Below are 16,939 nucleotides of genomic sequence, written 5' to 3'. Positions count from 1 at the left end.
AGTGGAGTTTAGCCCACAAAAGCTTATGCCCAAATAAATGTGTTAGTTTCCAAGGTGCCACAAGTACTCCTAGTTTTTTTCAAGTAAACTGGTTTGCCAAGAGGTGGGAAAAATTAACCCCTCCTTCCTCTCCAATCCAGAGGAGAATTTATAGCTTTCACCCTGTAAAGGTCCATGGGAACTGCAGGAAGCAGCGGCCAGCACATCCCTGCGGCCCGCCACTTCCTGCAGCTCCCATTGGCCGGGAACAGTGAACCGCGGCCACTGGGAGTTGCGGGGGACCGTGCCTGTGGACAGTCAATGTAAACAAAATGTCTCAAGACCTGTCTGCGGATTACCCTGATGGGCTGCGTGCCAAAGGTTGCCGACCCCTGCAATAAACTCTCCACAGTAAAGTGTGCAACCAACTACAGTAGAAAAAGTGCTCTCTTCATTCCCTATAATTTTGGCCTGGAAAATTAGTTTGCCCTGAAAATTGCCAGATTACTCAAAAAGCAAAGGTTTCTGCAAAGCTTGAAGAAAATATGTAAAACCGTTTTTGGAACAGAGCACTGCCCTGAGGTGGCAGACCCGTATGTTATCTGCTAGACCACAGAGACTCTCATGCAAATTGCTTTAATCTTCTATACTCAGGAAGGTGAACTATAATATGGGGATAATGGTTTCTATCCATTTTTGTGAAGTGATTTGAGATGTAGGGATGTAAAAGAACCATGCAAGTATAAATTATCATCACCCATATTTTTCATTTGGGATAACAGATTCAGTTACTTTGCTGGAAAGCAGTTTAGTTCAGGGAGTTAGGGATGGACTGTGGAATTGGAACCAAGACACCCAGGTTCTTGTCTTGAGACCGGTTTCAGAGTAGCACCCGTGTTAGTCTGTATTCGCAAAAAGAAAAGGAGTACTTGTGGCACCTTAGACACGAACAAATTTATTTGAGCATAAGCTTTCGTGAGCTATAGCTCACTTCATCGGATGCATTCAGTGGAAAATACAGTGGGGAGATTTATATACATAGAGAACATGAAACAGTGGATGTTACCATACACACTGTAACAAGAGCGATCACTTAAGGTGAGCTATTACCAGCAGGACAGCGGGTGGCGGAGGGGGACCTTTTGTAGTGATAATCAAGGTGGGCCATTTCCAGCAGTTGACAAGAACATCTGAGGAACAGTGGGGGCTGGAGGGGGGGAATAAACATGGGCAAATAGTTTTACTTTGTGTAATGACCCATCCACTCCCCGTCTCTATTCAAGCCTAAGTTAATTGTATCCAGTTTGCAAATTAATTCCAATTCAGAAGTCTCTCATTGGAGTCTGTTTCTGAAGTTTTTTTGTTGAAGATTTGCAACTTTTAGGTCTGTAATCGAGTGACCAAAGAGACTGAAGTGTTCTCCGACTGGGTTTTGAATGTTATAATTCTTGACGTCTGATTTGTGTCCATTTATTCTTTTGCATAGAGACTGTCCAGTTTGAGCAATGTACATGGCAGAAGGGTATTGCTGGCACATGATGGCATATATCACATTGGTAGATGTGCAGTGAACGAGCCTCTGATAGTGTGGCTGATGTGATTAGGCCCTATTATGGTGTCCCCTGAATAGATTTGTGGACACAGTTGGCAACGGGCTTTGTTGCAAGGATAGGTTCCTGAGTTAGTGGTTCTGTTGTGTGGCGTGTGGTTGCTGGTGAGTATTTGCTTCAGGCTGGGGGGCTGTCTGTAAGGAAGGACTGGCCTGTCTCCCAAGATCTGTGAGAGTGATGGGTAGTCCTTCAGGATAAGCTGTAGATCCTTCAAAAACAGACTCCAGCGAGAGACTGCTGAATTGGAATTAATTTGCAAGCTGGATAAATTAATTTAGGCTTGAATAGAGAGTGGAAGTGGATGGGTCATTCCACAAAGTAAAACTATTTCCCCATGTTTATTCCCCCCCTCCACCCCCGCACTGTTCCTCAGACGTTCTTCTCAACTGCTGGAAATGGCCCACCTTGATTATCACTACAAAAGGCCCCCCCCCCGCCCCACCGGCTCTCCTGCTGGTAATAGCTCATCTTAAGTGATCACTCTCTTGTTACAGTGTGTATGGTAACACCCATTGTTTCATGTTCTCTATGTATATAAATCTCCCCACTGTATTTTCCACTGAATGCATCCCATGAAGTGAGCTGTAGCTCACGAAAGCTTATGCTCAAATAAATTTGTTAGTCTCTAAGGTGCCACAAGTACTCCTTTTCTTTTTGTCTTGGGACTGACACTTGATACACTATTATTTCTTACCCTTGTCATCAGTGATTGGAGAGAAGATAGGCTGCACTGTACATGCTAACATGGCAAAGTTAACCATGTAGTAAGCATGTTTATCTTGTCAGATGTGCACTGAACAGCACAAAGATCCACAGGAGGTATAATTAATTTGGCCAGCCCTGCTCATTCCTTTAATTTAATGCTCCAGTGACCCTTCCATTATTTAATTTACATTATTTTAAATATATCTTATGTTTACTCTACATTTCTTTTTCTGATCATGGACAAAAATTATAAAAGATTGTTACTTCTACAGCAGCAGAGATATGGAAGTGCTTCAAGAACGAAAAGACAGACCCTGACACAAAAAAGGGCATGAACCTGAAAGGTGCAGAGTGCCCTCAACATCTACTGAAGTCATTTAAGCGTTCTATTTAAAGAATAATAGTAATAATAATTCTCCTAGTGTTCTTTCCTAAGAGTATGAACAAGACTGGTCAATTTTACTGCAACTATTTGGAATCATGGTAAGGGGCAGACAGACTTCAAGTTTATCAAATGCCCACTTGCCAGTGGCAATGAAAGAGTGAACCCTAAGTAGAGTCCAGTGGCAGTACCGAGACAGAGCTCCAGCAACTGTGCTCTCATCACGATGTAGCCCCAACACCTTGTTGCCCATCTTTTGTATCAGTCATCAGCTAACAATTTTAGTCTATTTCTGCACAGGGGGTGTCTGGATAAGTTTTCAATCCTGTGTTATTATTTCAGCATTATTAAAACAATCTTCTTCTAAGGCTTTAGGACCCAATTTGACTCCCACTGAAGTCAACAGAAACTTTCCACCATCTCCAATAGGCATTGGATCAGACCCGTAGTCAGTAATATTTCTTAACACAGCAATACTTCATTATCAGCAGAGGTCCGTGTCGTGATGCTTTCCATTTCCACAAAAGAGATGCGGATATAAGTGTGTTCCAAGAATATAAGCATATTTATATGCCACATGTGAACTTAAATATAAATCCCACACGTTAATTTGCAATGTAAAGAGGTTTTGCAATTGTGTGATACAGAGTTCAGCCAGCGAGCATTGCTATTTTAAAATCACTGCTTCTGAATGCTTCCCTTCCCCCAGTATGATTAGAAAGTAACCATAAATTTGGAGCATTTTTTAAATTAAGTTTTGTCTTCATTTCTCTGTAGGTACAGTGTTTTGCAAAAAAAATACCAGTATTATATATGATGTTTATACTTAGAAACATCACAAATCTAGATTAAAACTTAATTTACAAAAATTATTCTTTCCTGCTAGAGTAACAGTAACACCTCAAGAAAGCAATGGACTCCTGAAATGTCAGAAGTACATTTAAAGCCACACTTGTAGTTTTGTCGTCTTTCATAATTTTCTCATGTGACTCATGATATTTTGTGCTTTTCTTGAAACCCCAGCTCTAGAAGTCATTTAATTACATGAGAATCTGAGCTTTCATGTTGAAAAAAAATGCATACCAATGGTAAGTTTCTACCATTTCTGGTTTCAGAGAAAAACTTGAAAAGATTTCAGAGTAGCAGCCGTGTTAGTCTGTATCCGCAAAAAGAAAAGGAGTACTTGTGGCACCTTAGAGACTAACAAATGTATTAGAACATAAGCTTTCGTGAGCTATAGCTCATTTCATCGGATGCATAGAATGGAACATATAGTAAGATATATATATCTATATATATACACACACACACACACAGATAAGTTGGAAGTTACCATACAAACTGTGAGAGGCTAATTAGTTAAGATGAGCTATTATCAGCAGGAGAAAAAAACTTTTGTAGTGATAATCAAGATGGCCCATTTAGACAGTTGACAAGAAGGTGTGAGGATACTTAGCTTAAAGAAATAGATTCAATATGTGTAATGACCCAGCCACTCCCAGTCTCTATTCAAACCCAAGTTAATGGTATCTAGTTTGCAGATTAATTCAAGCTCAGCAGTTTCTCCTTGGAGTCTGTTAGAGATCCACTTCCTGGACACTACGGTGCTAATAAGCGATGGTCACATAAACACCACCCTACACCAGAAACCTACTGACCACTATGCTTACCTACATGCCTCCAGATTTCATCCAGACCACACCACACGATCCATTGTCTACAGCCAAGCTCTATGACACAACCGCATTTGCGCCAACCCCTCAGACAGAGACAAACACCTACAAGGTCTCTATCAAGTGTTCTTACAACTACAATACCCTCCTGCTGAAGTCAAGAACCAGGCTGACAGAGCCAGAAGAATACCCAGAAGTTACCTACTACAGGACAGGCCCAACGAAGAAAATAACAGAACGCCACTAGCCATCACCTTCAGCCCCCAACTAAAACACCTCTCCAGCGCATCATCAAGGATCTACAACCTATCCTGAAGGATGACCCATCACTCTCACAGATCTTGGGAGACAGGCCAGTCCTTGCTTACAGACAGCCCCCCAACCTGAAGCAAATACTCATCAGCAACCACACACCACACAACAGAACCACTAACCCAGGAACCTATCCTTGCAACAAAGCCAGTTACCAACTGTGTCCACAAATCTATTCAGGGGACACCATCATAGGGCCTCATCACATCAGCCACACTATCAGAGGCTCGTTCACCTGCACATCTACCAATGTGATATATGCCATCATGCACTAGCAATGCCCCTCTGCCATGTACATTGGCCAAGCTGGACAGTCTCTACATAAAAGAATAAATGGACACAAATCAGATGTCAAGAATTATAACATTCAAAACCCAGTCGGAGAACACCCCAATCTCTTTGGTCACTCCATTACAGACCTAAAAGTGGGAATTCTTCAACAAAAAAACTTCACAGCCAGACTCCAAGGAGAGACTGCTGAATTGGAATTAATTTGCAAACTGGATAAATTAACTTAGGCTTGAATAAAGACTGGGAGTGGATGGGTCATTACGCAAAGTAAAACTATTTCCCCATGTTATTCTCCCCTCCCCCCCCCCCCCCACACTGTTCCTTCGATGTGCTTGTCAACTGCTGGAAATGGCCCACCTTGATTATCACTACAAAAGGTATACGATGAAGTGAGCTGTAGCTCACGAAAGCTTATGCTCAAATAAATTTGTTAGTCTCTAAGGTGCCACATGTCCTCCTTTTATTTTTGCGGATACAAACTAACACGGTTGCTACTCTGAATACTGTTACAGTGTGTATGGTAACACCCATTGTTTCATGTTCTCTGTGTATAAGCTTTCGTGAGCTACAGCTCACTTCATCGAACGCATTCAATGGAAAATACAGTGGGGAGATTTTATATACGCAGAGAACATGAAACAATGGGTGTTACTATACACACTGTAACCAGAGTGATCGCTTAAGGTGAGGTATTACAGCGGGGGGGTGGGGGGGACACCTTTTGTAGTGATAATCAAGATGGGCCATTTCCAGCAGTTGACAAGAACGTCTGAGGAACAGTGGGGGGTGGAGGGGGAGAAATAAACATGGGGAAATAGTTTTACTTTGTGTAATGACCCATCCACTCCCAGTCTCTATTCAAGCCTAAGTTAACTCTATCCAGCACTCTCTCCTTGCAGTCTGTTTCTGATTTTTTTTGTTGAAGATTTGCAACTTTTAGATCTGTAATCGAGTGACCAAAGAGATTGAAGTGTTCTCCAACTGGAGTGGGCTTGGGGGGGGGGGGGGGAGAACACGACCTGGATTTGTGCTGGAAATGGCCCAACTTGATTATCATACACATTGTAAGGAGAGTGATCACTTTAGATAAGCTATTACCAGCAGGAGAGTGGGGTGGGGGGAGAGAAAACGTTTTGTAGTGATAAACACCCATTTTTTCATGCTGTGTGTGTATAAAAAGATCTTCTCTACTTTCCACAGTATGCATCTGATGAAGTGAGTTGTAGCTCACGAAAGCTTATGCTCAAATAAATTGGTTAGGGTCTAAGGTGCCACAAGTCCTCCTTTTCTTTTTGCAAATACAGACTAACACGGCTGCTACTCTTAAACCTTTTTGAATGTTATCATTCTTGACGTCTGATTTGTGTCCATTTACTCTTTTACATAGAGACTGTCTAGTTTGACCAATGTACATGGCAGAGGGGCACGGCTGGCACATGATGGCATATATCACATTGATAGATGTGCAGGTGAACGAGCCTCTGATAGTGTGGCTGATGTGATTAGGCCCTATGCCTCTCACAGTTTGTATGGTAACTTCCAACTTATCTCTCTCTCTCTCTGTGTGTGTATAAAAAAACACACATGTATCTTACTATATGTTCCATTCGATGCATCCAATGAAGTGAGCTGTAGCTCATGAAAGCTTATGCTCTAATACATCTGTTCGTCTCTAAGGTGCCACAAGTACTCCTGTTCCTTTTTCTTGAAAACATTAACCCCAAATGCTTAAAAGACAGATGACAAATAAAAAAAGCCAAATCGTGTATATTTGGGGTTTTAATGCTTGGGAATACTGTACTAGGAGCATTAATAAGGTGTTCTTCAAAAAAAGAGAGCCACTGATGGTGATAAGACAACATCGAAACACCAATTTACATAGGGTTGATATGAAAGACTATATTTAACTTTGAACAATTAACCAATAAATCTACTTAGATTTGCAATTTAGGATTCCTGCACTGAATGGTCAACATTTATACCCTCAATGGAGTGCGGTTCAAAGAGCAGATTTTAATCTAAATTTCTATCTTGAATTTTTCATACAGAAAGCATCACGTACAGCTATATAGCACAGTTAAACAACTAAATGCATCCGATGAAGTGAGCTGTAGCTCACGAAAGCTTATGCTCAAATAAATTTGTTAGTCTCTAAGGTGCCACAAGTACTCCTTTTCTTTTTGCAAATACAGACTAACACAGCTGCTACTCTGAAACCAGTTAAACAACTGTGTAGTGGGTGGATTCTGCATGTAACAGTGATGTCTTCTAAGAGAGCTGCTACAAGCTATCAAACCATGTGTCAGAGGTCAAAGTTTGGAATGTCTCATGTGACAGCAGTATCCTTTCAGGCTAAGATTAAAAATAATTTTGTACATATTGACCCTGTTCTGAAATTCTTTATAATTACGTGCAAAGGAGAATTGACTCAGTACAGTAAATGTGTGTATTAACATCTAGACAACTCGTTTTGCAATTGTGTTAATCACTTCTATGTATCAAAGTACCTCACATTAAATAATAGAAAAAGTAGGATAAATAATTAAACTACATTAATGTAGTCAAACTAGAAAATATAGCGTTAGGTCTACTCAGTTGTCCTACCAGGATCTTCAAAGATGTAAACGAAAGTAAAAGTTATAAAGTCTATACTTCACCCAAAGTAATCCCCCAGCTAGAACATGACATATAGGGGCAGAGGCCAACTGATCAGAAGTGTCAGAACTCCCACCATCCTCAGTTACTCAATATTCAATTTAATGTTAAATAGCCCTTAAATTATTACTGAAAACAAACATTTCTTTGAAATTCCTGACATACCTAAGACAATCTTTCATTTTGAAAACTAAGGCCCAAATCCTATCAACAATGATGTGTGTGTTTAATTTTGACTCAGTGGAACTTGTGCATGTAAATAAAGTTATGCATGTGCATAACTGTCAGCAGATCCAGGATCAAAGAGAGAACCATGAAAGGAGGAGCCTATTTCAGGGGTTCTCAAACATTTTCATAGCATGGACTAAAATATGTTTGAGAGATTTTCTCATGCACCATCTCCCCTCCCATTCACATTACATTGCTGGGGCAACCATAGCAATTGTTTATGTAGACAGATAACATAACCAACTATATAAAATATTTTGATAGTCTTTTAATCAAATTTAGCAGCCAGAAGTAAGGACAGTTAACATGTTACCAAACCACATTCCCAAACAGACAATTAGCATGGACCTCAGTTTGACAGCTACTGGTTTAGAGTTCATCCTAGAAAGGGTTCATTCCCTCCCTGGCCCCATTTTTTTAAAATCAGACTATGAACAGGTCTTCATTCGTACTACACTGTAAAACTTCTGCAGTTTATTAGTGTATCATTGGACCTTTTCCAATTTCTATCATCAAACAACATGTAAAATTACACAAGAAAAAAAACCATGCAGATGTTTACAACAGACTGAATGTTTACCAACAGATAAAAGGAGCAGGCTCCTCAGGAATTAAGAAAAAAAAATCTCCCTAAATCTGCAGCAAAATTCTTGACCGTGTCACAGGCCAATGGCAAGACATTGGAATGAGAGCTCAGAAAGAACACTACAGAGAGGAGAATAGAGAAGATGGGGAAGGAATGAATAAGAAAAGAAACAGGTAGATGCTTTAATCTAATGGTATTTATTCTACCACAGATGTGCCAGAAATTGAGACTTAAGTCAGTCCCCCCCACTCCCTGGACAGGAAGTGCTACAGAAGTAGGGCTTGCAATCATTATGAGCAGGGGAGGAAAGCAGAATGCATTATGTCCTCTCTCCCATGTCCCGTTTCCTAGACCAGTAATGAGCTCTGAAGGAATCAATATCCAGAACTCATCCGTCAGAAGTAAAGGCCTCCTCACCTCAGGAGATCTGAAGGAGTGCAAAGAGAAATCCCAGGGAACTTTACAAGCACAAGAAAAAAGTAACTAGACAAGACTTCTCACACTCCCTCACCATCACAGAAGAGACCCATTTCTCATAACCTAGTTAATCATCTAGATTGCATTCCTAGCCTATGCTAAGCTATGAAGACTCTCTCCTCAGGCCCTACGCTACCAGCACTCTCAGCTATCTCTGACACATCACTGACTTCCTGAGGAAACTACAATCCATCTGTGATCTTCCAGAAAACACCATCCTGGCCCCTATGGCTGCAGAAGCCCTCTACACCAACATTCCACACAAAGATGGAATACAAGCCGCCAGGAACTGTATCCCCGATAATGTCACGGCAAACCTGGTGGCTAAACTTTGTGACTTTGTCCTCACCCACAACTATTGCACATTTGGGGACAATGTATACCTTCAAGTCAGCAGCACTACAATGGGTACCTGCATGGCGCCACAGTATGCCAACATTTTTAGGCTGACTTAAAACAACACTTCCTCAGCTCTGATCCCCTAATGCCCTTACTCTGCTTGCGCTACGTTGACAACAGCTTCATCATCTGGACCCATGAACAAGAAGCCCTTGAGGAATTCCACCATGATTTCAACAATTTCCATCCCACCATCAACCACAGCCTGGACCAGTCCACACAAGAGATCCACTTCCTGGACACTATGGTGCTAATAAGCGATGGTCACATAAACGCCACCCTATACCGGAAACCTACTGACCGCTATACTTACCTACATGCCTCCCACTTTCATCCAGACCACACCACACAATCCATTGTCTATAGCCAAGCTCTACGATACAACCACATTTGCTCCAACCCCTCAGACAGAGACAAACACCTATAGGATCTCTATCAAACATTCTTACAACTACAGTACCCACCTGCTGAAGTGAAAAAAACAGATTGACAGAGTGTAGCGGGGTGAGCACCCGCTCCAGCCCTGAGGGAGTTGGAAAAACCCTGTAGAGGGCTAGGGCTGGGGCTGGGGAAGGAAGCAAAACCCCAGCTGATTGGGGGAAGTGGTGGCAGCTGGAGGCCATGCCCCAGTCAGGGCCCAGCTGGCTCTATAAAGTTTGAGCCAGAAGTTCCAGTAGAGACTCTCTCTAGCTTGGGGAGAGAGGGACCTGGCTACAAGGGCTGAGAAAGTACCTAGATTGGGAGCAGGGCTGGGGAAGGCCAAGGGAGCCGGGGAGCTCGGGCCTAGGAAAGCCCCAGGCTGCAGACCTGGGAAGGCCTATTAGGTACAGGGGTTGCAGGGGCAGCCACGGGTAGGCAGAGGCAGCAGGTCCAAACCCCTTTGCCTGTGATGAGGGCCTTATACTGCAGTCTTCCACAAGAAGCAGGAACTAGTTGGTGACTGGCAGTAGCCTAAGACTGAGGCAAGATGGAGATAGTGGGTGGGGGTTCACCTGGGAGGGAGAGACCCAGAACTGTGGGGGTACTGCCAGGGGGTAGCACCCAAAACAAGTGCACCGGGAGGGACACGGGGGCCAGGGGCGGTGAGACACCGGCCTGAAGGAGGCGCTCCAGAGGCTGGACACTAATTCCTCGAGATGACCAGCAGGCGGCGCTGCCGGGTGAGTCTGCACCCCATGACAGAGAGCCAGAAGAATACCCAGAAGACACCAACTACAGGACAGGCCCAACAAAGAAAGTAACAGAACGCCACTAGCCATCACCTTCAGCCCCCAACTAAAACCTCTCCAGCACATCAAAGATCTACAACCTATCCTGAAGGACAATCCCCCACTCTCTCAGATCTTGGGAGACAGGCCAGTCCTTGCTTACAGACAGCCCCCCAACCTGAAGCAAATACTCATCAGCAACCACACAACAAAAACACTAACCCAGGAACCTATCCTTGCAACAAAGCCCATTGCCAACTGTGTCCACATATCTATTCAGAGGACACCATCATAGGGCCTAATCACATCAGCCACACTATCAGAGGCTCGTTCACCTGCACATCTACCAATGTGATTATGCCAACATGTGCCAGCAATGCCCCTCTGCCATGTACACTGGCCAAACTGGATAGTCTCTAGGCAAAATAAATGGATACAAATCAGACGTCAAGAATTATAACATCCAAAAACCAGTCGGAGAACACTTCAACCTCCCATGACACTCAATTACAGACCTAAAAGTCGCAATTATTCAACAAAAAATCTTCAAAAACAGACTCCAACGAGAAACAGCAGAACTGGAATTAATCTGCAAACTAGACACCATTAAATTAGGCTTGAATAAAGACTGGGAGTGGATGAGTCATTACACTAACTAAAAACTATTTCCCCACGCTAATTTTCCCCCTACTATTAATCACACCTTCTTGTCAACTGTTTGAAATGGGCCATCCTGATTATCACTACAAATGTTGTTTTTTTTCCCTCCTGGTGATAATATCCCACCTTAACCAACTAGTCTCGTTAAGAGTTGGTATGGCAACCCCCATTTTTTCATTCTCTCTCTTTCTCTAGAGAAAGAGAGAATCTTCCTATTGTATTTTCCACTGCATGCATCTGATGAAGTGGGCTTTAGCCCATGAAAGCTTATGCTCAAATAAATTTGTTAATCTCTAAGGTGCCACAAGTACTCCTCATTCTCTCTGTTGATAGACTAACACAGCTACCACTCTCTAGCCTATGCAAGTTTCTTCTCTTCTAGAAAGAGGAGAAATTCAAATGCCACTCTTATCTGCTTGCTGTATCTTCGCAGAGTAGAAATGATTAAAATGATAGCAATGCCCTAAATATTTATACTGTTACCTCTGATATGTGGTAGCACTGCTCCACGTTACACAGTCTCAATCCTCTCTTCAGACATATGTGCCTGTATCTTGTAATTCTGATACTTTGTTTTTTTTGCATATGCAACTCCAACCAGCATATTTATGGAAAGGTTTGGGTGGAAGCAAAGGGGGAGTTAAACATAAGAACTGCCAGACTGGATCAGACCCCAGGTCCATCCAGTCCAGTTTTCTGTCTCTGACAATGGGCAGAACCACTTGTTTCAGAGGAGAACCTAGTAATAAGCAGATGTGCAACAGTCTGCCCTCATATTAGGTCTCCTTCTAACGCATTCTAGTTAAAGACTGGCTTTTTGGCAGGTGGTTGTGAGACGGGAAAGAAAGATTAATCAATGCAATTTACTTAACATTTTCAGTTTTGCTAAATCATCTTCATCACTTATATTCAGCCCCTCACAGAGAGCTGCTACTTCCTCCAAAAGGTTTTATGGATATACACAGACTGTCACCCACATCCTGCCTGTTGCTCTGCAAGAGAGAAGTTAAGATAGATTTATATCACAAAAACTGAAAAAGAGGGCACACCGTAGTAAGTCTAAATTGATGCCAGATCTTGGGCCTTTCTCCTTCAAATAATAATAAAACCTAGCTCTAATACAGTGCTTTTCATTAGATGCTCTCAAAGTGCCTTACAAACTGAGGTCAGCATCATTAACTCCCATTTCCAGCGGGGGAAACTGAGGCACAGAGCAGTGACATGACTTGCCCAGGGTCATCCAGAATGCCAGTGGCAGAGCTGGGAACAGAACCCAGGTTTTGCTGAGTCCAAGCCAGTGTCCTATACACTAGGCCATATTGCCTAAGGGTGCAATTCCACTGTGATCAATATCTGATTCACACATCTCTTAGTTAATGTTAACTACCACTGCAAGCTTTTAATCATGCAGAATAGAGAAACTGACATTCTGAATGGATGTCTGGTACAAAGAAAGTTTGTCATTATTTTTTCCCATGAACTAATCGATACGAGAGAGAGAGAATGTTCACTACTATTTTTCACACATTTACTAGGAATAATGAAGATATATTGCCTAGACAAACCGAGTACCACTGTGACGCATCTGTGACAGGGATGTAAATATCGTTTTAAAAGTTAACCGTTTAAACTATTAAAATTATATCGTTTAACTGGTTAACTGATTAAAGGGAGAGGGGCAGGGACTAGGGCAGCGGGTTGGGCTGGCCCAGGGCTGCTCCGGCTGGCGCGGCTAGGGGTTAACGGTTAGGGTGGGTTAACAGTAAAACTAATGCTTACCGGTTAACCATAAAACTAGTGCTTACCGGTTAACCGTTGAATATTTTACATCCCTAATTTGTGACTTTTTTTTCTTTTAATGAGCCAAACTGACTGGTAAAATGATTCTGTATAGTCTCCAGCCACCTTTAAAAAAATATGATAAGAAATATCTGTAGAATAAATTTGCAATCACTAAACAGCTCCATAGCAAACTATTGTTTTCATTTAAAAACTGTTGTACTTTATAACTTGCTTCCTCTTTTCTTTCTACACATGCAGTTTAGGATTAAAATAAACTTTTGATGCAACTCTGATTACTGTTCTTCCTGGGTGGGGGAGGAGTGGGACTCAAACTTGTAAGTAGCCATATTAAAGGTTTTTGATCAGCCTCTCAAATATTTAATGTCAAGGCAAATATACAAGTACATAAAAGTCTCAATGATAGCTTAAGTTCATTGATACAAAGGAAAAATATATTCTACTGGGACGAGTTTTAATGGTTTTCAACCACAAATTTAACAACTAAAATCTGCTACAAACATGTAAGTAGTGCAAGTGCAGATGTAATCAAGAAGACTTGGAATATCAACATTTCTTTAGCTGGACACCTCACATTCACTGCTACTGCAAATCAGAGATGTGTTACTTAAACGTTGTTTAGCATGAAGATATTAGCACCATCATGAAACACTTATGGCTCTGAATCTGCAAGCACTTGCATGTACAGTATGTGTTCCTTTACTCAGCAAGCAGTCCCACTGAGTTAAACATGTCCAACCTATCATCTAACCTCTGTGTTGCTTCACGTGAACAAGCAGGCTTCCCAACATAGAAATGTCTATTCCACGCCCATGCAGTGTTTGATTATATCCTGTACCTTACTCTGACATCTTGACCAGAGGCCAGTACAATTATTCACACTGGGGCATCTTTTACCTTTTACAACAACCTGACAGAGTGTTCCTCTTTGATCCAGTCTCTCCTGAGGCTACATGCTTAGCATATTGTCTAAATCAGCCATGACAGTGAGGTATTGCCTAATTTTTACATTTTTGGATGGAGGGATTGAGAAAGGGGTTAGCTGTTACATCTCATGCTTTGTTTCTGGCATAATCCCCAATGAAGAAACACTAGGGGTGAATCTGACTAAGTATTTGGACAGACATCTAAGCATTTAGCTCCTCCTTTACTACCATGCCCACATATAGGTTGGTGACATGTTCAAAGCCACTTCACATGCAGAGTGAGAGTATATATTTCTCTGTACCTAAAAATTCCTCATCCAGCCCAATATGCAAATACTTTCCTGGCTTTTTTTCTTGCCCAGGATTCAGCATCTAGATCCACAAAGCTATTTAAACTCCTAACTTCCTCTGTGGATCTGGTGCTAGGCGGGTGTGGAATTTTTCATGCAGAGGGTAGAAAATAATGAGATTTGTTTTTCAAACTATGTAGGATCAGGCCTTTATGGATTTTCCCTCTCATATTTCTTTACACTGCAAAAGCAGGTGAGCGTCCAGTGTTCGCAGGATGAGAGAATGGCTGGTGTTCCCACAATACCTAGCGTATGTGCTATCCTTGGATGAGCTAGCCAATGCATATATTGGATTCCCACTATTATGTGATAAAGTGCCAAGTTAAAATATGAATATCATAGAATATCAGGGTTGGAAGGGATCTCAGGAGGTCATCTAGTCCAACCCCCTGCTCAAAGCAGGGCCAATCCCCAGTTTTTGCCCCAGATCCCTAAATGGCCCCCTCAAGGATTGAACTCACAACCCTGGGTTTCGCAGGCCAATGCTCAACCCACTGAGCTATCCCTCCCCCCAATATAATTAATACATGCTTTTTTTTAAAAAAAAATAGGTATCCTTCACAGCAAAGGCTGCTGAACACCTTCAAATCACCAGAAAAAGTCACTACAGGTTGCTTTGCCAGCATACCTGAGGTTCCTTTTCCATATGAAAATGTCAATGGGTCCATCAAAGGGTGCATACAAGCAAGCCCCTTTCTCAGTTCTTCCCCCATCCTGCATTGCACCCACTTATTTTTTATTGCACCCCGTGCCCCTCACGCCCATTTACTACACTGTAAGAGAGAGAGGCCTTGCCTGCAACAGACTCTCTCAGCCCTTCTCCCACCTATACGGGGCACCTAAGCAGCGCGGTCTGGGCCCTGTGCAAACACGCGTGGCACAGAGCTGCAGAGCTGGTGTGTGCGGCTCTCGGGGCCCAGCAGTGCAAGGAGCTGATATTTCACACCACGCTCAGCCCCAGGCCAGCCTTCCCAGGGACCCGCCCGCTCCTATCAGCCCCAGCAGCACGCAGGGCTCAGATCTCACCCGCCCTGGGCGTGCTGCAGCGCCAGGTGCACGGACGCCCTCGGGCCCAGGCTCCCAGCCGCTGCCTTGCAGGCTCGGCTGCTCTCAGGGGCGTGAAAGGCTGCAGAGCTCGGCCGCACCCCCTGGGGAGAGCGCGCGGGAGCGGACGCCTCCCCCGGGGGTGCCCGGCCAGAGCCAGGCGGGCGGCTGCAGACAAAGGGACGAGGCCGCGAGCTGCCAGGGCTCCCAGCCCCACGTGCTGCTCCGGGCTGGCTCTTGAGGGGCCGCCCGCGCCACAGGCAGCCCCCGAGCAGAGGAGCGCCCGGGCGGGCTGCCCCCCGCGCTCACTCACCAGCGGTAGCAGCCCTCGCTGGCTTCCAGGGTGAAGTTGATCCTGGTGCTCCGGGCGAAGGGCAGCAGCACTTTGGGGATGTTCAGCTTGGAGGCCACGGAGAAGGGCGGCGGCGGCAGCAGCAGCAGGAGAAGCAGCAGCAGCGCCCGGGGCGAAGGGGCAGCGAGCTGGGCCATTCTCCCTGCCCGCGCCCGGGGGACTGGGGAGGGCTGCAGGTAGGGAGGGGGGGTCAGGCGGGATGCGGGGCCCGCAGCCGGGGAAAGGTCTCCGGCTACAAAGTGGCCTAGCCGTGGCCACAACGCTTGTTGTCAGGCGGCGCGTGTGTGGGGCAAGGGCAGGGGATGAGCCCAGCTGCACCGGGACCAAGAGGCACCGGGGTGGCCGCGGCGCCCGCTGGAGGCTCCGAACCTTTCGCCAGAATCACAATCACCCGCCTTGTGCTGCTATTCGAGGGACGTCAGCGGCCGGGGAAGGGGAAACCGGGCCCGAGGCGGTGGGGCGGGGCCGTGTGCCTCGGGGGCGGGCGCTCAGCCGCAGGCGGGGAGAGCAGCCGCAAGTGCTGCTGCAAAAAGCGAATGTCACATGGCAGCTCCTGGTCACCAGCGAGTCTCTGTAACCCCCGGCAGCAGCAGGCAGTTTTTGTTTCACTTTCAGGTGGTCCTGGAGCGTAGGCGCTTGGGTCTCTCCAGCCTTGAAGGCTGGCTGTGGCAACCCATCCCAGTAAGGGATGAAAGGAAATCTAAGGGCAGCCTAAATTAGGAGTCGGACAGGTGTCCCTGGGTTTTTGCATAATAATTGTGGTGTGTGGCGCTGTGCCACTTTAGTGGGGGAAGCTCAGGAACAGAGCATCTGGTTTTTTTTTACAAAGGCGGTGAGCACCTGCAGCTCTGGTTGACTTCACTTGGAGTTCTAAGTGCCCAGAAGTCTTCGAAATCAGGCCCAAAGTGACTTGCTCAGGGTCACCAAACGGATGGGAGCAGAGCCCAGGTTTCCTGGTGTAGTTTGGTCCATGCTACCTTCCCTCTTAATAATAATTTCATTTGTAGATCTCAAAGCATTTTACAAACGTTGATTAAGCCTCCAAACTCACCCATCCTTGTGTCCTCTGCGGCAGAATAATCTCATAAAGCTATTTACTGTGAACACAACGCACACAGTCATTCATATCCCATTTTGCCACACTGCACATGGGGATTTTTTTCACATTTAGCCATATCTATCACACTGTTAGTCTACACATCTATGTCGATTCATGTTTATATTTAGTAGAATTAGTCCTTTGGCACTCATTATGGCCTTTAGGAAACACCTTGCACTGAGTCAGTGGGAAAAGAGGAATTA

General features: G+C 44.3%; 1 protein-coding gene across 3 annotated transcripts in view; it reads right to left on the bottom strand.

Moving 5' to 3' along the window:
- NUP210 (nucleoporin 210) overlaps positions 1–16,101 on the bottom strand; it is a 117,703-nt gene extending 101,602 nt beyond the window's left edge. For 2 of the 3 annotated variants that reach the window (XM_073352190.2, XM_073352193.2), the window contains exon 1: positions 15,599–16,101. In XM_073352190.2, the coding sequence (XP_073208291.2) occupies positions 15,599–15,774 (176 nt within the window). In that variant the 5' untranslated portion in view covers positions 15,775–16,101. Of the gene's footprint in view, positions 1–12,037; positions 12,373–15,598 lie in introns of those variants that run through there. The other variant, XM_073352191.2, reaches the window with a different exon arrangement.
- Between the last annotated feature and the right edge of the window lie 838 nt (positions 16,102–16,939).

Source organism: Lepidochelys kempii, chromosome 7 (genome assembly GCF_965140285.1).
Source record: "Lepidochelys kempii isolate rLepKem1 chromosome 7, rLepKem1.hap1, whole genome shotgun sequence".
NCBI classification, from domain to species: Eukaryota; Metazoa; Chordata; order Testudines; family Cheloniidae; genus Lepidochelys; species Lepidochelys kempii.
Note: the sequence above shows the minus strand (reverse complement) of the source record. Positions and strands in the feature narration are given on the sequence as shown.